The 24,582-nt window shown below is 49.6% G+C and overlaps 6 protein-coding genes across 6 annotated transcripts; 4 read left to right on the forward strand and 2 right to left on the reverse strand.

The window, feature by feature from the left end:
- Positions 1–659: 659 nt before the first annotated feature.
- On the reverse strand, positions 660–2,513 carry LTR84_010392 (uncharacterized protein; the record flags this gene model as incomplete). The annotated part of the gene is made up of 1 exon (XM_064853929.1): positions 660–2,513. The coding sequence occupies one exon, from the start codon at positions 2,511–2,513 to the stop codon at positions 660–662; it is 1,854 nt and encodes a 617-aa protein (XP_064700504.1).
- Positions 2,514–3,257: 744 nt separating this feature from the next.
- LTR84_010393 (uncharacterized protein) lies at positions 3,258–4,082 on the forward strand (the record flags this gene model as incomplete). Its single annotated transcript, XM_064853930.1, has 2 exons — positions 3,258–3,821; positions 3,876–4,082. 2 exons carry the CDS (start codon positions 3,258–3,260, stop codon positions 4,080–4,082), a joined length of 771 nt encoding a protein of 256 aa, XP_064700505.1.
- Positions 4,083–4,089: 7 nt separating this feature from the next.
- On the reverse strand, positions 4,090–6,615 carry LTR84_010394 (uncharacterized protein; the record flags this gene model as incomplete). The annotated part of the gene is made up of 2 exons (XM_064853931.1): positions 4,090–6,553; positions 6,602–6,615. The coding sequence occupies 2 exons, from the start codon at positions 6,613–6,615 to the stop codon at positions 4,090–4,092; spliced, it is 2,478 nt and encodes an 825-aa protein (XP_064700506.1).
- A 963-nt stretch (positions 6,616–7,578) lies between these two features.
- On the forward strand, positions 7,579–9,213 carry LTR84_010395 (uncharacterized protein; the record flags this gene model as incomplete). The annotated part of the gene is made up of 1 exon (XM_064853932.1): positions 7,579–9,213. One exon carries the CDS (start codon positions 7,579–7,581, stop codon positions 9,211–9,213), a length of 1,635 nt encoding a protein of 544 aa, XP_064700507.1.
- A 3,230-nt stretch (positions 9,214–12,443) lies between these two features.
- LTR84_010396 (uncharacterized protein) lies at positions 12,444–13,208 on the forward strand (the record flags this gene model as incomplete). The annotated part of the gene is made up of 1 exon (XM_064853933.1): positions 12,444–13,208. One exon carries the CDS (start codon positions 12,444–12,446, stop codon positions 13,206–13,208), a length of 765 nt encoding a protein of 254 aa, XP_064700508.1.
- A 10,131-nt stretch (positions 13,209–23,339) lies between these two features.
- Positions 23,340–24,441, forward strand: LTR84_010397 (uncharacterized protein; the record flags this gene model as incomplete). Its single annotated transcript, XM_064853934.1, has 3 exons — positions 23,340–23,414; positions 23,530–24,039; positions 24,148–24,441. The coding sequence occupies 3 exons, from the start codon at positions 23,340–23,342 to the stop codon at positions 24,439–24,441; spliced, it is 879 nt and encodes a 292-aa protein (XP_064700509.1).
- Between the last annotated feature and the right edge of the window lie 141 nt (positions 24,442–24,582).

Raw genomic sequence — 24,582 nt, forward strand, 5'->3', positions numbered from 1 at the left:
CTGAGGTCCGGGCCTGCCCTTTCGCCGAGCGGTCAAGACAACACCAGCTTTCCACATCTTCTTTCACCTGTGAAGGTTGGCTGTTCGACACTACTCGGCCATGAAGTCACCAAACGGAAAGAAACCTGAAAGGGGGGGGGGGGGGGTTCTCAGCCATCTTCCAGATCCATATTGTAGCCTGAAAGGGATACTTTGGGGTCTCGAAGTGGAAAGTTTTTGGCATTTTTGGCGGCTTGTTTTTTTGGGCGGGATTTGGCAGGCATTTAGGAAGGGCTGTGTGATGAGGTAACAATTCGCGAGTGGGTGCGATGAGAAGGCGGTTGTGGCTTGGCAAAATGAAGTAATGGTAATGATGAGGTGTGAAATCCTTCACAATTGAGGGCCCGACTCGAGGTTCACGAGATTGGAAGGAACAGGCAGGAGTGAAAGCAATGAGTCTTTGATATACTATACTCTAAAGGTCTTGCTCCAAGTGTCTCATATCTATCGGCTGCGTAACAGGCAGGTACCTTTGAGTTCGGCGCGTCAAACAATACGCGTGACTCAACGTAGCCAAATAAATGTCCGTAAATCTAGTCGTGTGTATGTTACTGTTGCTCGCTGTATGCTGTATGAAACGTCTTTTGTATGCCCCGGTGAGTTGACCACCCGCTTCGGTTCTACTCATCTATGATAGCCTCATCCAATTCCGACAACATGGACTCCTCGAGTAAGCTGTGGCTCGCCACATAGCTGAAGCCCCCAAAAGGATCCGATTTGCTCAATGTTCTGCTGTGACGCCGTGTTAAGGTGTCCAAGGATCGACCGGTAAAGTCTTTAGAAAAGTTCTCTGCCAACTCTGGATTGGTAACCAGCGGTACTATCGGAGGATCGAGTTCTCTTGCCTCAAGCTTCTTCCAGTCGATTTTCCTAAAAAAGCGGTGCTTCTTGATAATGTTGATGTCGTTCGGTCCAACCCCAAGGCGCTTTCTTGGCTCCTTGCGCAACAACCTAGTGAGAAGATCTTTGGCATCTGGTGACAGAAAGTATGGGAGACTGAGTTTCTGGTGCATAATGTTTTGCTGTATCTTTGTCCAGTTCCCACCGCCGAAGGGCGGCTTTCCGGTCATTAAGTCACAAGCCATGGCACCAAGTGACCACCAATCACATGCCTTACCATACCCCGGACCCCAGTCGGATTCATCAGAACCTCGAATGATCTCGGGCGCCATGTACTCAATTGTTCCGACTCCCAAGCTGTTGCAGCGACTTCCTCCCGGAGTACTTGCATCTTGAATGGCAACCTTGCTTAGACCGAAATCTGTGAGTAGCAAATGCCCTTCGGCATCCAAGAGACAATTCTCTGGCTTCAGGTCACGATATATGACACCGACAGTGTTGTGCAGATAGTCCAATGCCAAGACGATCTCTGCGATATAAAATGCAGCAACTTCCTCGGAAAAGAACTTTTCCATTTCAAGGTGTCGAAAGAGTTCTCCACCCGAAGCATACTGCAGAATGAGATAGAGTTTCTCATGATCTTGGAATGCATAGTAGAGATTGACAATGAAAGGGTGACGATTGACGAGTTCCAGAATAGATCGCTCCGATTTTGTGGATTCAATTCTTTTCTTGTGGATCTTTAGAAACGCCTTTGTCAATTGCTTCTGGGCAAAAAGCCGACCGGTAGCATTCTGACGCACAAGTAGCACAGTTCCGAATGCACCATCACCAAGACAGCGAATGGGAGTGAAATCTGATGCCGCCATCTTTCGCACTATTATTGAGCTTGCTCGCTGATCGGCATCCAACGTTGAGACAGAGCCAGTGCTTGGGTCGGTATCAGCTAGAGAGTGGCTGATAAAGTCCTGATCGATATGGATATTGTAGCTAACCATATCCTCAGTCGCCTCTTCAACCGGAGTATCTGAGCCGGCACTAGCAGCGCTACTTGTGACTTCAGAATCCAAGTTGTTTCTGACCCGAGAGGTTTCGCGGCTCTGACTTCGTGAATTGAGAGCGTCCAATTGAGCTTTGAGACTACTGATCCCTGGAGACTGGGGTCTGAGTCCAGGACTGGCGCCTGCCAAGGCTGGGAAGCGCGGAATGGGTGACATAATGCGAGGGCTGTCACTATACGAGGCATCGGAGTCTTCTGCTCCCGAGTCAAGGGCATTGAAGCCACGAACTGTGTTCAAAGCTTGGGCAGCCTTCGTCTTGTTTTGTCTTTTCTTCTTCCTCTTTGCGGCGGTGGTGGAGAGGATAACGCTCCCTTTGACCTCTTGCCTTCCTCGTCCCTGATCCAAGTCTGACACAGAGCCATTCATTCGATCACTGAGAGGAATCGCCTTGGTCGGGGTGGTGGGAGGGCTCTTGGTGCGAAAAGGAATGATCTCGGGTTCAGTAGAGTCATTCGTGAGGTCGATTGCACCCATTGGGAGTTGGAGGTCTGTCAGAGTGTCAGGCTGAGACGGGACTCTGGTGGGTGTGTCCTGAGTCTGTGTCACGGCAGCTAAGGTGGTCCCGACACTCATGATGGCGGTGCTTGGTGGTGCAGTTGAATAATATTGCACGGTGGGCGCTCTTATGGGAGCGCACTAATGGATATTGTAGACGATGTTTCCTATTACCGTCCGCCCGTTTCAGGACGGACCGTGCACCGGTAGCCAAATCACCTTGTTTGAAATGTGGGAAGATGAGGATTGCACCGATTGCATGTAGGACGAGGATGGGACGGGTGAGCGAGAATAAGCAGCGGCGCAGGTGAAGCAGGCGCGGCTAAGCAGGGACTCGAGAGTTGAACTTTGGTGATGTGAGGCAGTCGCGGCTGATCGACCCATTGATTGTCGATGAGTCAACTGGGAATAGAGGGGATATAGAAGAATATAAAAATTGGCGACGATGGTGATCGTGATGTTGGTGACGATGACTGTAAGAGGAAAGGGGACTGAAGTGAGAAAAGAAAGTGAGGTCGACGTTTCGAGGAGGCCAGGCCGCAGACGGTGGAATTGTGGAGGCGAAGGAGAAGGCCCGTGCCTTGGTCAGCCAGAAACCCAGGAAAAGATGCACAAAATAAATCTGATTGAAACCAGCCACCAGATTGCCCCGGATCTGTCACGTGCTGTGCTCCAAGCTTCTCCATCTCCGCACTTCAAGTTGGAAAATGTGGAGGGGCAGAATTGTCCTTTCTCAGGCTGTTTGTAGCAGTCAGTGCCTTGGAGTCACCCATCTGCACTTTTCATGAAATTCAGGCGTAGACCTTGGCTTGTTCATCAGATATGGACAAGGTAATCTTGAAGAACCTCAGGTTCGACCTGGTTGTGGGACTGGATGCATGGCGGCGGTGGAACAAGCCTCAACCAGTCTTCATTTCCCTTGAGGTTCAGCCTATCTCGAATTTCGAGGCTGCTGCGGCAAAGGACGACGTGAGCTTGACAATGGATTATGGAAAGCTCTATAAGAAAATCTCTGCTGGCTTGGCCTTGGTCCCCCAGTTTGCAACAGTCCAGATGCTCATCGCCCAGATTTCAGAGCTTGTCACCGACTATCTAGTTCTTGACATCGACATCTTGCTACCAAAAGCAATCTTACAGTCAAGAGCTGGTGTTCTGTATCGCTCGCAATTCGACAGGTCTTCATCGGATCTCCCGGCTTTTAGTCTAAGTATGACTATCAAAGAAATAGCTTGCGACTGCATCATCGGCGTCAATCCACATGAGAGGATTTATAAACAATCATTATTCTTCGACATCAGCGTCCCATTCATCGGACCAGTGACGTCAAATGCGGATAATTCTGAGGATTCAGAGAAGCTGCATAACATGGCCCAAGAAGTCATTGCAGTAAGTGTTGCATCATGTCTTCATTTAATCATGCTGACGCGCTATCTTTCGTAGCGTGTTGAAGGCTCTTCATATTTGACAGTCGAGGCTCTGGCAACTGCAGTGGCACAGATCGTGACCATGAATTATGACCATACTGTCGCCAAGATCCGTGTTGAGAAACCAAGTGCAATCGCTACCATCGAGGCGGCTGCTGTGGAGATCACTCGGAGCAGAAGTTTTTTTGATAACAAAGACTTCTGGAAGGTCAAGCTCCCATGACCGTCGTTCAAATTTCGGTCAAATCAATTATGCTCAAACGCGATGCGGACGTGCCAGCCATCGCTAGATTCTGGGACGCTGCACCAGGGTCGTGTGGGACTTCCCTCCAGGTCCCTGGGAGGCTTGAACGTGATGTTACGTTGATATGCGTGGGCGAAAGGGCTGTTGACAAACCGGTCCCTCGTTCTGTAGGGCCCAAGGAGTGGCCAAGAGTTGAATCGTCTTCCACGTGGACAGCCTGTGCTCGAGCAGCCTTTTCTCGCTGCGCCGCGGCTATGTACGGGGCGAAAAACTCTTCAATAGGTCGTCGAACACGCACTGGGCTCCCGTTCGCCGTGCTTGTGGATTTCGATGTCTTGAGCACCCGCTTTTTCCGATCACCTGTTCTTGGGGTGATGTGGTTAGTGATCTCATCATGGGTTAGGTTGTCTTCCATGCCACGCGCTTCAACCATTGTTGCTTCTGCATCGGCTGGTGATGAGGCAATCACAATTGCACTCTCTGCGTCTTGTCCACCGAATACCGCGCCGGCCCTGGTCGAGGGCTTTGCTGGCGATATCTGTGTTAAGATAGTGGGACGAGGTGATGTTGTTCTAGTAGCGTTACCTCTTTCTTTTCGAAGCTTTTTAGTTGGCTTAGTTGCGATCTTTTGTGCAATCTCTGAAGAATTCGAAGTCGAGGGTCGGGAGTGTTTTTCGCCTACAAGACTGTCACTAAACCCGAGTACTTCCTCAAACTCCTGGGAGAGCTTTTCGACAGGGTCTGACTCTTCTTGTACACTCTGATTCGGCGAGACATTCTTGACACTTTTGAAATAGTTTTGCATGCTAGGAGAAGTGTCAAGGACATGCCGTCGGGTCCTTTGTTTCGTGGGTGTTGCCAACTTGGATGGTCCTTTGACTGTACTTTTGGTGTCACCCGAGATGTTCATGGAAATCTCTGCGAGTTGGCGGCTCTCTTTGTGGGAATGGGTTGACGAGATGGTATAGCTTAGTATGGCTCCTGTGCGCATGCCACCAACCAACGTGTCTTTGGCTGGACGCTGCTGTGTCCGATTCGCACGAGTCGTTGGTCTCTTCAACCTTGCATTCACAATATCCTGCTGGATCTTGTCCCATTCTTCGACATGGGATCGTGCACCATTCATCACAATGATTTCTGCTACCCACATTTTTTCTGCGCTGTACGGTTTCCAGGTCGGGGTTTTGCGAGATTTTGAAGGACTTGGGGGCACACTACCTTCTGGAGCCCCCTCCGTAGCATCTACACCGAGCTCTCCATCTTCTCCGTCAACGACGCTTGCCAGATATTCCAGACTGTCTTCTTCGGCTTCCAGGTCTAGTGCAACGATGTCGGTTGGAACCACAGTTATTCTGAGCTCTAGGATCCCATCACTTGTGAAATGCCGCCGCCGTTCAGTGATCTGGTTTGCCGATGTGATGGCGCTGGTCGAGCCACAGATCAAATCATTCGCCAAAAGCGCAGGAGCCATAACCCTCACAAATTTCCATGCCCCGGGCTTGTAGCACCAGTCAAAAGTGTCAGCCACGTACTGCCTCAGAGCATTCACATCAATTTTGCTTTCCCAAACTGTTCGCCACTTACTCTCCAAAGCCGGCAATTGGTTCTGGGGGCTCACTGCTGGACTCATATAATAGCTCAGTATTTGTTTCTCTGGAAATGTTTCAGGGATCTTGACAGTCTTGTGCCTGGATCTGAAGTGACCACTCTCGTTGCTTTCAAGTTCATACTGAAGTCGTTCTCGCCACTCAACAAGTCCAGCTTCATCACCAGCCCGGCAAAGATTTAGCAAATCCTCACCGAAACCTGCTCGCGCAGCTTCACATGCAAGACCAACACCGAAACCAGCAATTCCGGATTCATCGTAGTCGCCTCCACTGAGTAATGCAACCAGAATCATCCCGTCCGGATCCAGTCCAGATATATCTTTGACTCGATTTTGATCGAGGATACTGACATGAGTTGCTGTCTTGTTATGTTTAGACTCTTTCGACCAATCTCTGAGTGTCACAGTCGAACCAAACATGATAGCATCAACATCTTGACTCATTACAGCATCAACAAGTCCAGAGCTTTGAAGCATGGCACACTCTGCTTCCGCCTCACCCGGTGCTGTATGGCAAGGAAAGCGGAAGGCATCGATGAGTTTCTTCGACATCTCATTTGAGATACACGTCCCGTACCTCGAAACTGTCTTACCTCTCTTGGTAAGAGGCTTGTTTTTGCCATCAAAAACAAAGACTGGCTGGATGGGTAGAGCGAGCAGCTTTAAGAGCCGATAAAACAAAGTCCTCAAGGCCGGGTTCTTCCCACCTTGACCTGCTTGATTTTGAAAATTCCATATCGCTGCATCTATGGCGATTCGATATGGACGACGTGATCTTTCGAAGTGTTCTACGGCGAGCTTGGCAAGCGCTACACGTTCTCCCTTGCCGATTTCTTTGAGTATGCTAGAGATGTCAGTCAATTGGTCTTCGAACTTTGTGCTCTACTCATACCCGGGTATACCCATATCTGTGGTGGCTTGCGCCTCTTCAAGGCGTCAATGCTGTTCGCCACTTTCTTGCAACTGGGGTTTGTTGACGGGTGTAGTGACGAGCGGGATGAGTTCGGCTTACGCGCGGTCACCTGACTAGCACAGTGGGCGAAACCAGAGATGGTGCCATTTCATGCTGGTGCCAGTGATCCACCGTAGCCGTCCTTTGAGTCTAAGAAACCCTTCTTGTCCATAACCTCTTTATGACTATTATAACCCCTTCGGTACACCATGCACAAACCTATCATCTCCCTGACCTTGAAACCGGGGCTGGCACTGTTCCACTATGTATATCCCGAGTGTCTTGGTCAGAAATACATTTCCCCAGCACTCCCATTCATGTTGGGATCTGCCAGTATTGCTTCGAGAACAGTGTCTTGGAAACAAGCCGACCGCACCAGTCCAGATTTGGCAAAAGGTACCCATGCAGATAAATAAACTAGGTGGGTGAGTTGCATCATTCAATCAAATTCAGGCGACAACTGTGCGTTTGAGCCTTTGGATGTCTTCGCCTTTTCGAAGTTCGTTAGAGCCGCAATGGCTTCATAAGCCTGCATGCACGCGGGCCGATGGGGCCGAATGCTTGTCTACGAAGTCCAGCCCTATACAATTCTAGTATTGCACTGGTTTGTTTCGAAATCGCAGTGTTTGAATGCGAATCGCCACAATCGACACATGGTCCTTTGGGTCCAGTTTCGTCGTCGGCAAAATCAGTGGGTCAAATGGCAGAAGTGTTTGCCTAATCGAGAGTGGCTTGTATCAGGGGTTGCCACCAACGCAATATGACCCTGGGTCAAAACTTGCATTAGGTTGACCAACGCTGTAACAGCATGGCTAATCGTTATTTCCAGCAAAGTGAAGACCTCTATATAATGAATCCACGCCAATCCTGGGTCTAGTAGACTGCAAGACCATCCGCTTCTTCTCATCCTTCGCAATATGCAGGCATTCACTCATCAGCATGGTTATCGGCCTCTACAGGAAGAACGAGGTCCCCCATGGGAGCACAATCACGAACCTAACCAGTACCAACCATTCGTACCACAAGATGCCAAATCAACATATTATTCCACGACACACCATCCCTATCAAGGGAAGACGTCAACCACGGACAATATACCCCTGGTGGCACTACAGCCTCGCTCACTCGATAAAAGCATCCAAGAGTACAAAGATACGAGTAGGAAATGCCGATGCGATTGCGCTACCATAACGCTCTGTGTTCTTGTCTGGCTATTGATTGCTGGATCAGTGGCCAGCCTCATCTTCGTTACGAGGGCCAAGAAGAACGATGCAGGCTGGATTGATGGACAAACTGTTGCTGGAGCGTTCGGTCTGTTATTGGGATTCAGCGCCATCGCTGCAACACTCAATGAAGCACTTGTCGATCGGGTGTATAGGAGGATCAAAGCCCATGCGTTGCGTGGCCATGTATCGGGACACCATCTGCGCGCAGCTAACTTCCAAATGGTGGATTGCCTGAAGAGATTGGTCACGGGAAAGATATCTCGCAGAGAATTTGGAGTCTTGGTCAGCACTATGTTGTTGAGATTGGGTCCTGCAGCAGCATTCTCCTCTCTTCAACTCACGGTTCAGATTGGAAGAAACCCCAATAACCCAGCACTATTCCTCACCCAGATCCGGACACCTTGGGTTCCAGTTCCCTTGGCGCTGCATATCTTCTCGATATTCGCTGCTCTTGCATTCAGTGGTCTCCCACCATGGTCCTTGTTTTTCAACAAGTGGAACGAAAAAGTGATCCTCGCGGCATACCGTCCTTACCTCGACATCGTGCCATACGGCTCAGTAGCCACGGCCGACCAAGTCGCACAATTGCTCGATGACACAGCACTGCAACCAAGAGACTTCTCCTCCCTGGCCCTCGATCACAGACCAGGCCTTCAAGCCGGCAAGAAACTCAAAGGAACATTGACGGGGACACTGATCATCATCGGCCTCCCGTCTCTCTTGTACATCTACCAACACTATGCCGACAAAGACGGTTTCGCCGTCGCACGATTCACCTACTCGCTCGGCCTTAGCCTGTTCGGGATCGGCTACACGCTATCTCAAAACTTTGTCATCTGGACACTTGGCCTCGAAGGCATCACCGGCACTCCCCGCAGCGACACGAACCGCCTGGGTAGCACGTCGGGCCTCATGCTGCTCGTCAAAGCATTGCGACAGCGTCGACCTGTCCGAGTTTTCTTTCTCTACCTGCTCTTTTGGTTGCACGCCATTACGGTCCGCCTCGTGCTGTTCGTCTACATCTGGCTGCTTTCGGTGCATAAAACCGTGCCTGAGCAGGTCAGCCAGGATGTCGATCAGCTGAGATGGGCGATGAACATGTTCTGGCCGGTGATTCTGTGGCTCTTCATCTTGCCGCCCTTTGCCATTTGGTTCTTCGTGCCGTTCAAAGCGCCGATTTCGAATCTGGATGGATGGCGGATTGCGAAAATCCTTGAGGGTGCCGTGCTGGGGAAGGGAAGGTATGGTGTTGATGGTCCTGAGGGTCAAGGAATGGCAAGGTGGAGCATGACTGCACGTTCATTCAGGAAAGAGAGGTTGTTGTGATTGGACGGATGGAAATGTCTAGGATCTTTCGCCCTGCTGTCGCTAGTCACGCTGGAGACGTGACACCGGTTGTTCTTTGTGTGCTGTGCGACACTAGAGTTCCTTGCTTAGTACGAATACAGATCAACTTTTGCGCTGAAGATGTTCAATGGTGTCGTCTAGCTCTTCGTCTCCATATCGACTTCATAGTCTGAGCACCCAATGAGTACTGGCAACGAAAAGGAGACACCGGTTCCTAGAAACATTTTCTACCCCAAACTTGCTGCGCCCCGTACCGAAGGACGTCATGTCTTGTATTTACTGAAGTCATATCTTGTATGTACTGAAGTCATGTCTCGTGTGTACTGAACAGGGTTTGTCCATTGCGGACCCGATCTAGGGGGGGGGGGAAACGTGCATGGCTGTGGAGCCGCTCATCGTCCGTCTCTAATTTGACGAGGACAGGCAGACTTTTGGGGCACTGATGAGATAGTTAGACTATCTGGCAAGTGACGAAAAGGATCACGCTCGTGTTCCTCTGGTATGATCTCTTTGACGATGTGGATCGCTTCCCAGAACGTTGATTTGGCTCTTTCTCTGCGACTTCGTCAGTGGTGTTTCCGATGCTGTGGCCTTCGAATGCGACGCTCCTGGAAATATATGTGCTGTCTCACCGGATTTGCCACAGGAAGGATGTCAAAGATAGCGGGCCACTAGCTGTGCAGGATTTTAGAATCCACAGGTAGGCGTTAGGGGGACATGTCTTGGATCGTATAGGTGATCTGTAGCTCACGATCCAGGGCTGATTGAGTTCAGGTTGCGAATCTACGTGACTTTGTTGCCGTTGTGTACGATAAGGGGATCTCAGCTGACACTTACCTATGTGTGCTGGTTTGGGTAGTCCTGCAGCCTGAAGTGGTATCCGATGCGCCAGACTTTCGAGTCACAAGTTCCATTGTATCGACCAGTGAAGTCGGCTCAAGGTTGAGCAGTAGAATTCTCCTTTGATCTTACATACGCTCGTATCTCTCAGACCTTTCCTCGACTCGTCTTCAATCAATGCTCTTGACGGTCCTCCGTCCGAATTGTTTCCATCAGGGTTTCTCCTGGGCTCTCGGTCCGCGACACACATGTCAGGTAGAGCTCTTCCTTTTTGAATTCCCCTGCAGTTTCAAGAGTAGATGATCGGACCAATAGTGACTGTGGACCAGGAGGTTTGGTGACACCAGAGGACCAGGAGAGTTCTAACGACTATGTCCCTCTGACATTACTCTTCTTCGCAGGCGGACTGTGGAACGAAGAAAATGGCTGTTTTGGAGAACTCCTTTCTTGAAGTGAGTAGATAACGGGCTCGAATCGCAGGTTGGGAATCGATCGGTCGATGGGGAAGGCTTTGGCTCGAGGAATAGTGCTTGTGCTTCTCTTCAAAGAGGCATTTTGAGCGCAAGGAACAAGATCTGAACTGTTGACGATTTAGGCAGGTCGTGGGACTTCTAGCTGCAGTTTTCGGGCGTAAGCCCCCGCGAGGAGTCTTTAAACAGGACGGCATTTAATGCCTCCCACACCAGGTGCGCGAAGTGTTGAGTTGGCTTCCGATCAGCCATTTCCAGAACCGCTGAAAGGTGTTGTTTGAGGGACATGATCCACAGTCGCTCAACCAGACGCCATTAACCGGAACTTATCTCCTGTGCTGGTCTTGCTGCCCGGAGCTTTCATCCGGCTTGCTCATCTAATTGTTTTTCTCTGAAGACCACTAGCGTGCAGGAGACCTCTCAGACCCAAGCAGATTGAACGCATTTTATCATTAGATGCAAAGGATACCCTTCGGACGATAGACGTGGCAGATCTCGGCACTGGCAACGCTCAGGGTCTGTGTTGAAAGACACCACATTGCATTGGGTATTCGGTATGCGATCCAAGCACATCGGGCGTCATCAACAATGCTTGCGCGAGAACACTGCCAGAGTTCGCAATATCGGAGCTGAGTCAATGAGTTTTTGGTTCTGATATGATGAAGAATGAATGTACTATTCACAAGCATTGGGGAATTTGTTACCGCACGGTACGGATTGCTGATGGGTTTGAGAGAAGTCAGGTTGGTGAAGGAACGACTCGGTAATGGTTGATTGGTTCTGGCTGTTGTTTCCGGGATGTCATTTCGCTGTAGTGTAGTATGCCCCTTTGTAGGGAGATTTCATTATCTTCACTGGTTCATGATTCTACCAGACTCCAAGCACAAGGCTTATGCTTATGTCAAGACACCAAGCTAGGGGTCCCTGTGTGAGGTTTACCTTCGATATTAGCTCAAAACGATACCCGTATTTCCAAGATCGCATGATTTAATGCGAAAAGATATCTGGAAACGCCACCGCTGTTTGAAAAGGCTTTCTTACTAACCTTGAGAGGGGTTGGACCCACGCCTGACCGATTGCAACGCTTTATTCGTTGTCGCCGATGCGCTCTGGTAAATGAGCAGGCGATCGCCAAGTTTGACTTGTGCACAACAAACGCCGTTTATCCAGCGTACTCCTCACAAGCACAGCCTGTCTTCCTCAAACCCGTTGCGTACCTATTGCTCGAGTCGACGATTCTTCTCACTGTTCCACAACGACTTGCTAGTGGTCGGCACCTAGTTCCAAATATTTATGAGGCTGGAGGAAACTGGCACAAAGTTTTGAGGCTCTGATCATTACCACAAGTCGAGACATCGATCCCCAGGCCACAAAGCGATGAAGTCCGCTTGTTGAGAGCCTGTTCAATTGTTTCATTGAGAATTCCATCTAACAATAGGTGTCAACACTCTTGCTTGTTCGCTGCATCTGTTACAGAGCATTGAACAAGTCGGCGCCCAAGATTCGTCACTCAGGATGCCCAATACCAAAGAAATCTTGCCGGGAAAGTCTCCCCAAAAACAGGACACTCCTGAAGAGCCAAAAACTCGCATCAGAATAGGCCGTGCTTGCGATCGTTGTAAGCTCAAAAAGTCGAAGGTATAACTCGCCTAGAACTTCTTGATCTCACTGTTGTGAGTCAAACCCACTAACTGGTCGTTAGTGTGATGGTAATAGTCCATGCCTCGGCTGCACGTCAAGTGAGAGTGTCTGTGAGTATAGTGCTCGGAGAAGGAGAGAAGCGAGGGATTGGTGAGTGCACTGAAAGACGGGCTACGTTGCGAATTTCGCCCGGCAAACTTGAGACCTTGGCTTATATGTTCGTGATCTGATCAGTACATCTCTTGTAGGTACTGGGAGATGCGTGAAGTCATCGACGAAGCGTTACAAACTCTTTACTGGGCTTGTAGGGAGGGTCGGGGATTCCCCGGAACAGTACCTGATGAGAGTAGTGGTCAAGTTTCCACGGACGCTATCCTTCGTGGTTTGGGGCTCACGCCTCCAGTTGTGGAACGAATAGGAGCCGGTAGTTCTGCGTCGAAGAGAGTCGCAGACGAGTCCGACGGCGCGCCAGAGAGATCGTATCATCCACCCGATATACCTTCCGATTATCGGTCCATGAATGAAAATTCCGTGAGACAAATGCAACCATCAGATAGACCGGACAACCCTGCTGTCGATGGTGGAATTGGTCAGCAAGAATACAAACCCTTGAACGCAAGGGAACGAGTCGCTCCAAATCATGACCTGGTACCAGATAGTCTTGATCCACGGTTTAGGGTTCTGTTGGACGGCGACTTTGATCCTGATATTTTCCATCATGACAATGATGGGACGATGGATCTCGGTCATGTCGAGTCCGCCGACGTGAGCAATCTCGACCTCCATTCGAGGACTCAATGGAGCCAGAGATACGGTTATAGGTCGAGGGAATCGAATAATGAATATCAGGAGTCCATGGTGCGAAGGGATAATTCTAGAAAGGGTCGTGAGAATGCGAATTGGGAAAGCGATGCTGTACCGAAATCGAGCGAGACGTTACCATGGCCAGGGACACTGGCGGCCGTATCTCGCGATAAGAAGGGGGGCACACGTAGTGGCTTCCAACCACCACCAAATCAATGAAGACCTGAATGTTGAACTATTGGTCTTGGGATCGAAAAGTTGTTGTACCCACTTCTCTGGTCATGTGTGCGGTGTGAGGGCTGTCAATGCTAATCATGATCTGAACTGAGGCCAGAGTCGACGAAGAGGAAGTCCAAAGACAATTGTCTCAAGCAGCGTGAGATTTTCACTGAGATGATATGCGAGATAACTGTTTCCACCAGCCGTGGCACAGATTGGGGGAGTTGAGGCACAACATAGAGTTGATGGATGCAGCGTGTCGCTGGCAATGACGAAGCATTTCAGGCAATCAAGGAGTACCATCAGGCAATCCGAGCGTAAAGATGTAAAGAGTAGGACAGAGAGAATACTCAATAATAATCAAAGATGGAGGGAAATCCTCAGAGGAAAGAACGTGGACGAGATCAGCAAGGAATGCCTGCAAGATGCAGTCACTCAGATTAGGCCGGAAAATAATTCCGCTGCGTAACACTACTCCTAAAAGTAATGGTTCTTTCCAGTTAGGCTTCAGAGCTCAACTCACACAGGGGCTAGGTACTGCTTGCCAAAAATCGACGACCGTTAGGGCCGTTAGGGACGCAACGCAGTTAGACTGGCTTTCACAGAGCTGTTTCAAAGATAAAGTGAGGTTGCCATCTGATGGCAACGCCACAACGGGGAGGCGAGTTTGTGTGATCTGATGACAGTGGTTTGTAGGCGGAGAATTAATCCGCACCCAATTCTTGCCGCTCCATGATTGCCTCCAGCTCTATGGAGACGAGGCCAGTAAGTGAGCTAGACTGCGAATGAAGTTAAGTAATTGCTTTTCCCTGAGAATGAGCATTATATTGTGACTGCCAGGCGGTTAACAGGGCAAGACCAATTGGCGGCTGGGCAATCATGGGTTACTGGAAATCCCAGCAAGCAAAACGAAGTCTCACCACCTGTTGGCGAGTAGAATTATTGGAGAACAAACTATCTGACCACGAAGTGGCGAGGATCCCACAATCTTGTGTCCTGTCTATAGAAATGACTTGAATGTCCTCTGTTTGCGGCGCCCTGAAACTTACCAAGGTTGATTTGTTCAATCATCTGGATGCTCGTCGCTTGCACAACCTGATCTTGGGTGACAGTCTCTCAATTTTCCACCGGATACAGCTAGAGCCAATAGTACACCAGAAAATCGTGTATCTAGAAAGGAAAACTCTGAGCCCTATATGAAAGAATGATGTATCATCTAGACTTGGTAGAGAGTCAGTTCAATCACGACAAACATCCAGGCTATTGCTTATGGATCTCTCCATGGACAGCGGCAGCGCAATCTTTAGCCTGTTGAGACTGATACGCAAGTTGATCTTCAGATCTGGATAATATGCGGACTGCTTAGACGAGAGTCAAAGTTTGTGAGCTGGAAGAGTGACACCACCCATGTCACTTGAGGGGCAGAACCCTCATTGCCATCACGAGTGTCTTGGGTATCCAAATCCACGAGTGCAAAGGATCAACAGCTCGACGTATCGAGGCAGTGAAGTGTTGCTGAATGGTCGAGATGAATTGGTGCAACAATCTTCAGGTACTTCACGCTCAGTCCCTTCTATACATTTAAGAATCATCCAGACCGCGAGTCATCGCCATTGCTGTGCGCTATGGCCCACTAAGAACGAAGGCGAATCTGGGCCCGATTTTCGCTGAACGGAGGCGCACCATCCGGCCCTGTAGATCTTTCGATAGCTAGACGATAGCCCGAAAATGGAGGTGCAAACTCTAATAGCCGAGAGCGCACGCTTTCCTACTCGTACGTTCTCGCGAATGAAGTGCAAGGCACGCTATTTCATGTGGTCTAGGACGCTCAGTCGTACGATATCTAAACTCACGCTCGGTGGTAAAAGACGGTGTCGGCGTCTCCGAATCCAAGAAGCATACGACGTAGTTTTCATCATTGAAGACACCAATTGTGGGGGAACTCTGCAATAGGCTATGCTTCGGCTCAGCCTCTCCCCCCCCTTCCCCTCCCAAGTAAGTTCACGAGTCCCGTGGATCGTACTGGTTAAGGCTCAAGACCGGCAGAAGTAGACAAACTTGAATGCACGTCATGGTTTACCAGGACGATTGTTTTGTAGATCGTGCATTTTGATGGTCACAGGTCGAAAGCACGCACCAACAGAAGCTTTGACGGCTTCAGAAACCACACACGATCTGCAGTTGAAAAATGATTAATGTTCTGCATCATTGAAGATCAATAGCAGCGCTTAGTCCGATCGTGGGCGACTCGCGCAGTTTGACTGATAGATGTGAAGAAGCAGCTTCTATTTGGAGAATCTATATTGCGTAAAGGCCTGCATTCGGCTGCGATGCAGCTTACATTAGGTAGGTGACTGGGTGACGAGCAAAGACCGCGTCTTGCATGATGCCGCTGGTGATAGACTTCGGAATTGATGCCTGGAATGAAGGATAATGAACGCAAGAAGCCCAATAATTCATTAGCTTGGTACCGGTGAAATGCCAGGGGGCTGCTTGGAGCGGTCGGTGCTAGCTCTAATCTACATTAGCTCAACGCACAACAGAGCCCCCTTCTTGGGCTCCCGTTATTACTCTCTGGAAGTGGCATTGTGGTCATCTACGGAGTACTTGGGTAGACACGACATACAATCCAGTGGATACGACAGACGGCGACAGCGGAGAATCTCTGGAGCAGGTAGTCACGACCAGGGCCAAGACACTCTCGTTGAAACCGTTCTGAATGCTGATCCATAGTTCACGGAAACATTATGCCGAACTATAACTGAGTCTACGAGTAAGTTGCGGATACTCAGAATTGAGAAATGCAATCAACCACCACCTGAGGACCTAACTGAAAGAGGATCCTGACCAGGAAATGTCGATTTTAGGTTAGGCCCCGTCGGTGGCAAGCCTGTCACAGCTATAGTTCCCCGACAGGCCTTATCGCATTGGGATGCTGATAGTCCCAAAGCCTGCAGTGGGAAGGTGCAACTCTTTGAATCCGATGCAGACCCTTTCTCCGATTAACATCATAGACAGAAATAAACCCGTAGTACCAGCATCCATGGATTATGCTTACAAGCACCAAGACGAAGTCTGTGACAGCTTTCAAATTCCTGGAAGCAAGGATACTGGTTACCTCTTCGTGTAGTACTCAGTACAGAGTTTTGTATGGATACACAGCATCATCCACCTCACATGCCACAACGAAACACTAGATAGCATAGCCGTCATCAGCCCTTGATCAGATGCCTACCGATCAGAGCAAGATATGAAGTACCAGATCGGCAGAACTATGCTTCATTGACTCTGATCACCCATCTCGTAGCCTCTTCCACACGCTGAGCCACGCAAGCTCCCTGCAGGAAGGACACTAATGTTTACGAAGGTTCTTTTGCCTCGAATCTGCAGTTGTTGCCGTGGTCGATGAGGCTCTGAGCACTCACTTTACTCGTACTCCGCTGGCAGGCAACTTGCAGTAGTTTGAAACAACGGAGCATTTTGGCCAGGCCAGCGATCTACCTCTCAAGTCATGTGGGGAGGGTGAATGGCGACTTAAAATATGATCGGGCAGGGAGAGGTTTCCTTTGAGCGAACATGGGCGCATCATGAGTCTGATTACTAGGGCGTGGTTCTTTCTGCGTTACTGAAGTTCATAAAGTGACTATAAGTTACCCATATGGGCCCCCAGGAGCATTCGTGGTAGCTCTCAGAAAAGGCGCAATAGTGAGCGGAGAAGATCCAAGAGGAACGGTTTCGATAAGTGCAGAATTCCCCTAGACTAGCCCACAGGCCACGGTCCGAAGGACCTTTGCACACCCAAGCTTGCTCGATTCAGGGCAGTATGATCATAAGTATGCTACAGTCCATGATGCTTGTTTAAGCAAGATGCTGGAAGTAGCTAATTGCAGTGTCTGTTCCGTATCCGTACGCAGTATCATGAAAAAACCGTGCTAGTTCGATTGCTCTAGAACATGCAGAAGAATCTCGCGAGAATGATATCCAGTTATTATTAGCTTCCTAGTAACTTGTGGATACGAGTGGCTTAATGCAAGAGGTGGCGCATAGTCTGGGAATTTTGTCCTATTGATCAAGCTCGATACCGGGTGATGAGGGGTTCATCGCTATTTCGCAATGCTTCCGGCTCTGATTTCGATTATACCACAGCCGATCCGATACAACTCAACGTTCAAAGCGGTTATCTAGTACCAACCGACAATGCGGCTGGTAAATTTCAACCTCAACCACGGTTCTGTTGCGGCGTCCTTAACGCGTCCACCGTGTTCGTAACAGTTAGTCAGTCATCAATTAGTCAGTCTTAATTGCCGGCGTCAAGCATGGATGGCTATCGCGGGCTTTGCCCCACGTGGGACCTGGAACCTGCCACATGGCTGAGTCCAAGAAATCATCCAGCTTAGTGGTTGTGGTTAGTGAGAAGGCCTCTGCCCTGCAAGCACGGAGGTTGCAGTACCATTTCTTAGGAACGCAAAGTGATATTCTAGGTTTCCAGCTAGCCTTTTCCGCTGGGACCACTGAACAGTGTACCCAGAGAGATGGCGCGTTTCCATGTGGCACTCCCCAAAAGTTGAAGCAGGGCTAGTTACAGCGATTAGTATGACTTTTTTCAAGCACGGACAAAAGTCTCCTGACACCCAAAGGTCGGGACTCTGGCTGGTTCGGAGCACCCTTCCGTTAGGTCTAGATGGGCCCCTTCGGCCTTGCGTCTTCCTACCAGCGCTGGAGCTCCTAACGCCACATCGCCTCCTCCTCTGGATCGTGCCTGACAAGCCCCATTGGGGGGAAGTCTTGCAGATCGTTCTTCTGTTTCGTGAACACGAGCATCCACCCCTCGACTTTCGCGTTCCAGAACCAGTCGGACCTCACGAGATGCCAACCTTCAACGCTGTCCTCGTAACGTCCAATAGTTAGCGAAGGTTGCGACCAGTCACACCAGCATTCTAAACGCTTCTGACTCGTGCGACTTAGGAACTCTGTTTAGTTGCTTGTCTTGGAATGGTCAGGACTATCTCAATTGGCGCCTTGGACAATGATCCACCCGAACGCGAGCCTCAGAAGAGACTGAAAAATCCGATCCAGTGCTCGGCACGGTATGCTGGATCGAAGCCGGTGCGCATTGTTAGTGTCTCCACAATTTTCAGCACTCTAGTTTGTATCCAAAGTCAATGGTCTGCATTTCCAAACGATCACGCAGTTTAGACGCCGGACTCTTGCTTTACCCAGTGACTAAGAAATCTTAGTGGTTTTCTCTTGTGCCCTTGAACCCTCACCTGCCACAAAAGAAACTTGGGTTCAAGTCTCGTCTTTTTGGTTGTGCTAGTGTCTCTATTCGACAGGATACAGCCCCACTACGCATATCATTACTGGTGCGCTTCTTGCATCACGGTACGAGTGTTAATAATTCTCCAGCAACAGACACCGAACGCCCACTTCGGAAATCCCAACTCAGTTGAGTATCGTGATGTGTCGTCAGCTGCAAAGTGGAGTTTTGATAAACTAAAGCCTGTTCAGGTATGTGTCCAGGTTTCTAGGTTAGGATCCCCAATAAAGCATACCAAGTCCAACGGAAAGGGTCCTAGATTCTCGGACGACATTGATTGCATGGCCGGCCACGACGATCATCGATCCCGTCACAACCGGTATCGTAAGCTAATCTGCCCTGGTCGAATATCGTGGCTTGTAAGCCACAGCTTCGGGGCTTGGTGCCGTAATATAGATTGCCTACACATTCGGAAGCACTAACGAGAAGGAACCAACATTGCTGTTCAAGTTCCAGCATACTAAATATTTAGACACCGGTAAGTCCCTGTTCTTCAAGCCCCAGCTTTCGCGGCGGTCCCACCACCATCTCGGATCACATCTTGCTCTCGATAAATGCTAAATCACCATGGTATTTGAACGAGTGTTCTCTGATCAATCGATACCCCTTCTCGTAACATAGCATTCCCCTCATCTGATTGGTTTTCCGTCAGAGTTGCAGATCCTCTTTGCTTGGTATTTTTCGTACTCGTTTGTCTAAGCTTGCTACGTAACAGCTCTCTGGCTGTTGACTATCATTTCCTCTAAATGGACAAGTAGGGGGCCTTTCCTCCATGATTATAGACCGCACCATTCGTGAATCTTCTCGCCAATAAACTTATCGCTTAGCTCTGTATCTTGAATACATGGACCAAGACGTCCTAGTACCGACCAGAAAGGTAATATCGGGCTCTACCTGAAGATGGATCTCCATGCTCATCTTGCTCTGTGGTCGGATTCTGGCCCCCCTCTGAGTCGGATACGTGTAGTTACTATTAGTGCGGGAAAGCCTCTTTTGCATATCGCTGATACATCAGTGGAGACCCCAAACCTTCTTGACTCAGCATTCAACCAAGAGTGGATGAGTCCTCACAGGGGTGCCCGTACCATTATGCACTTGGCCCGAACCTCAGGGCCTGCCAGCTGGGCTCGACCCACGCCATGGGATTTCGCATCGGCACTCGGTAAGCCTCAAAAGGTCATTAGTAGCAACGATTGACAGACCCTGTCCTCTCGAGACTAGTCGAACTAATCTGAGTGTCGTGGTATGCCCACCATCCAGTTCGCTAGGCAAGACTGGACCCACGAAAGTTTGATGAAGCATGCAAGTCTAGCTTTGCCCTACAAAACAATCCCATCTGGGAGTCTGCTGGGATTCTGCTTCCAGAGTGCTTCTTGTCTGTGTGGTTTGTTTCATCGCTGCGCGGAAATATTTCTGGGCGTCCAAAGATTCTGTATGTGAGGAGCACGAAGTTGGAACCTGGTTTGTGAATTCTTTTCCGACTTCTTCCTGGAGCTCGATTTCTTCCGGGGTAAGAACGAGTCCTGATCTACGCTCCTGCTCACTTGGAACGATCGTGGACATTCTTCCTTCCAACATAATATTGTTTACAAGACATCTTGCTATAGTCGCCATTTTCTATTCCAAAAACCCTCTCGCTAATCAACATTTCGGCGGAATTCACCCCTTCGTTCACACGTACGCATAACGCCTGCGTCGACGCCATCGTCGTTCGAGAAAGGTTTCAGCCTCGCAGTCCTCGAAAAGCGAACCCTTCCAGCGCGGGCGGCAAGTATTTCCTTGCAGCAGACCACTGTCAACTACGGTTTCGACCGAATCTACGCTATTCCGGGTGGCGGCGTCCTCGCCTGTTTTATTGTCAAGGCTGGAAGCCTATCGTTTCGTTCACTCAATGTCTGATAGTGTTTGTGACGAATGGCGCCAGCTGTGATAGACTTCAACCTGAGACTGTGAGGTGCACTAATTGCAAAGGATACCTTTTGCTCTATCCTCGGGGCCCGCCACGTTATATCTCCAAGTATACCCGTGAAGAATAAGAGGGGAATCCAAAAAGGCACGAATCGAATCACAAACGTTCCATCAGGCCCCGAGCTTGCAGCACTCGAAGGGCATGAAGCTCTGAACATGCCGGGTTTGCTTCGACAGAATAGTCCTTCACCACTCTCGTACAACATGTCCTCGGATGCGCCTCCACTGTCGCCTGGTGACAAAAAGAGGAATAAATTGGGATACCATCGCACAGCTGTCGCATGTGGTCAGAACCCTTGTCCTTGGTCTCCATAGCTTACATCCTAACAATATTCAGGCCATTGTCGTCGAAGGAAAATCCGGTGCATTCCTGCTTTTGAGGATCAAAGTGGCAGATGTCAAAATTGTATAAGATTGAAAAAAGATTGTCACTTCTTCCCTGTTGATCAGCAGAGCCCAGCTCCAGGGCCAAAACGAAACCGAAAACCCACCGAAGGGATCTCTCATGAAGGGGATACCTCGGTCTCCTCTTCGCCCGCAGGTGGCCTTCTCAGAAGCAACTCTTATGATCAACCTGAGCCCCGAGAAAGCGTTCTAGGCACTCCTCCCATAGGAAGAGAAAGTCCAGGCTTCCATTATCAGCAAGGATCAAGGTTTTTTTCCAGCCATGGTAAATTAGAGTCACTGATCTCAAGAGGTTCGAGCTAAGTCAATGTTAGGCATGCAGTATCACCCCCAATATGATTCGCATCAAATTCATCAACCGCAGTCGGATGATTTTCTGGCTTCGACTTATCCAAGTCACTCACCGCGTACATTTACCAGTGACACAACAAATACCCAGTATTATCAGCAGTATGGTCAGCCTCTACAGGCGCCATATCACACGCCGCTCGCTTCCAGCTCCCTACCATCTCACAGCAGTGGATTATCCCAAGGAGATATATATTCCTATGCAGCCGGTCCGGCCAATGGGTACACCTGGAGCCAGCCATCTGGTCCAACTCGGTCTATGTCGACCGGAGAATCCGAAGAAATGACCCACGGATTCTCGCAGGCATACAGAACTAATACTTACCCGTCGTTGGAAAGACGGATTACTGGCGAAATACAACATATACCATCCACAAATGCTGGATATTTAGCTATGAGCATGGGGAATTCACCCTCGTCTGTACCTGCACAGCTGCGCGAACATTCAACATATCATCCGATACAGATGGAAATGCAACAAGAATGGGCGGGTAGTGGTCAGTCAGCACATATATCTGGACCGTCAGGAGGTGCCTATTCGTCGAGTTGGTATCCTCAACAAGGATTAGCTGGGTTGAGAGAAGAAGAGGATCATTCACATATCTCAGCCTCGCAAGAGCAACACTTAGGCCGAAGACAACAGAACCCAGGCTGATATGAAACCACAGAAAGGTTCCAGAATATTGGTTAACGTTCGATGACCATGTGATACAGTACATCCAACAGATTTACAGCATTTGTTCCTAGGTCAACCTTTCCCGAATTCGCGTCCAAACATGGTTTACAGACCACCCCGCTGGCCTGTCAGTCCAGATCCAGTAGGTCAGAGCAAAGCCTCGTACCGCTTTACATGTTATGTCTTGAACGAGTGACAGCAATTCCGATAAAGGCGAGAGACGTAGTGCCATGCATTACTTACATCAGATCTGTGCTATTGCAAGGCAGCACAGAGTGTCTGCGACATCCTCTTTTGCCCCAGATTCAGCGTTTCAGATTGCAAAGATGGATATTCGAAGTCCATCGCGGGCGGGAGAAATGAGAAGGAAGTTAAGCGATATTCACTCGCGTAGGCCTTGGAACGCTAAGGCTCGGACTATTGCAGTCCGAATCATGGAAGTCAGCTATCGAGAACCGGAAATGGAAGATTGGATCACAGAGCTATTGAGCAGCGGTATCATCCCGGAGGATTATAGCCTCAAATCCATTTGCATGATAGCCCGGAAGGCTTCCTACATTGGTGACAAACCCGGTCGATAGCAAACATTATCTTGCTTCTAAGAATTGGTGGAAGAAAGCCCGAATTCCTCGCTGCCAGACTTTGCCTTGGAGGATAGGCTTCCGGTTTTGCGGGGGGGGCTGAAGTGCGGATCTCGACGAAACGGAGATCACGCAACAAGTCTCTTCGCATGCTTCAACCCACATGTTCGATATTCTCTTCCGAGACTCTCTTGACTATTTTTGAGATCACGGATGGTTCGGTCGCGTCTCGTCGCGTGCCAATGTTGGGAAATAACATGGTAGTGGCGGAACCACCTCAAAGCTCTTGGATGGTTACAGGATAGGCTCTCAATCCGCATGCTTCGTCAGTCAATAGCGCAGCAGTAAGGGCCGTTGAACAAATTCTCCTGACTGGATGGCTTGCGCTTTTGGGCTGGAAAGCGACAGAGCTGCCTTGTAATAAATTTACCTGGCGATTGACGGGTTTTATTGATTTATCAAGGAGCTATATCTTATAATAGTAGTCAAGACACGGCCATTAATAAGGAAGCCAGAGAACTTTCCTGACGATAACTACCCTCGCACCCAGAGAGACACCCTCGCAGCCTTGTCTTCCGGAAGAAACCGTCCTCCAGTGCGGCCCGGCTTTTTTCGGCTGAGTCGACGTCGGCGGCAAGGCTGAGATGCCTCGGCACGATGCTGGATGGGGTACTCACAATCCCCTCGCCGATCGCGCCTTCCTCTCCTCATCCAACCCAAAAAGATTCCAAGCTTCCATCCTTCACCATTTCTTCATTTTCTTTACCGTTGATAATTATTTCGTCGCCTGAGAATTTCTATCAAAATTCGATTTTGAGCATCATATCCACATCGAGATGGCACAAAGAGCCCAGCAGATTGCTTCACACCTAAACTATCCTGCCGGCTTACTCGCAGGGCAGGTTGCTATTGTAAGTCACCACAAATCAAGACCAACCACGATTTCTTCGTGTTGCCTCCCTGAACTCTCGATATCCTGAACTCCTCTAGTCTCGCATTTGGTCTAACCTTGTCGCTTCTCCATAGGTCACAGGCTCTGGACAAGGCATCGGCGAAGAAACCGCCCGCCTCTTTGCGAATGAAGGTGCTAAAGTCATTATCGCAGACGTAGACAGTGCGAAAGGTGATGCGGTAGCCAAGTCCATCAACGATGCCTTACCAGGACGAGCAATCTCAGTACCCGGCGACGTGACGGATCCCAACTACTTCCCCGTTTTGGTATCGAAAGCTGCAGAGTTTGGCAATGGCAAGATTCATATTATTGTCAACAATGCCGGGTATACATGGGATGGTGTCATCCACAAGATCACCGACAAGCAGTGGGACACCATCATTGCGGTACACTGTACAGCTCCCTTCCGGCTGATCAGACAGGCCGCACCTTATTTCAGAGTTAAGGATGGCGAGAAGAGAAATATTATCAATATCTCTAGCACGAGTGGTACACACGGAAACGCTGGTCAGGCAAACTACAGCTTGGCCAAAGCAGGCGTTGTAGGCTTGACCAAGACAATTGCCAAAGAATGGGGACCACAGGTGAGGTTCATCTCATGCCTTGTTCAGGGAGACACAGATGGTTCATGATCTCGGACATCCTGTTTCTCTGGACCTCATGACGTGCGTTATATCTAACTCTCAATCTAGTTCGGTGTACGTGCCAACACGATTGCCTTTGGACATATCGATACACGTTTGACACGAGCTAAAGAGTCCGGGGCCTTCATCACCACAGCCGATGGCCAGCGTGTCGCTCTTGGTATTCCGGGCGCCCAGATAGCAGATCGCAAGGGTTCTCCGGATGCCGCGTACAAGGATATCCCCCTCGGCCGTCCTGGTACAGCGACCGAGGCTGCTGGCTCGATCCTTGGTGTTGTCAGCCCTTTCTTCAGCTATGTCAATGGACAGACCATCGAAGTTACTGGTGGTCGGGGAATTTGATTTAGAGCATAGTGGCCACGTAGTAATGGATGTGACCGTAGGCTGTGACTTTTGAGTCGTACTATGTACATTCGCAGGCATTATTTGAGGCCGCCAAAACTGAAACATATCTATACACATCTCCCACGGCATTGACTCGTA

Source organism: Exophiala bonariae (genome assembly GCF_035927105.1).
Source record: "Exophiala bonariae strain CCFEE 5792 chromosome Unknown scaffold_42, whole genome shotgun sequence".
NCBI classification, from domain to species: domain Eukaryota; kingdom Fungi; phylum Ascomycota; class Eurotiomycetes; order Chaetothyriales; family Herpotrichiellaceae; genus Exophiala; species Exophiala bonariae.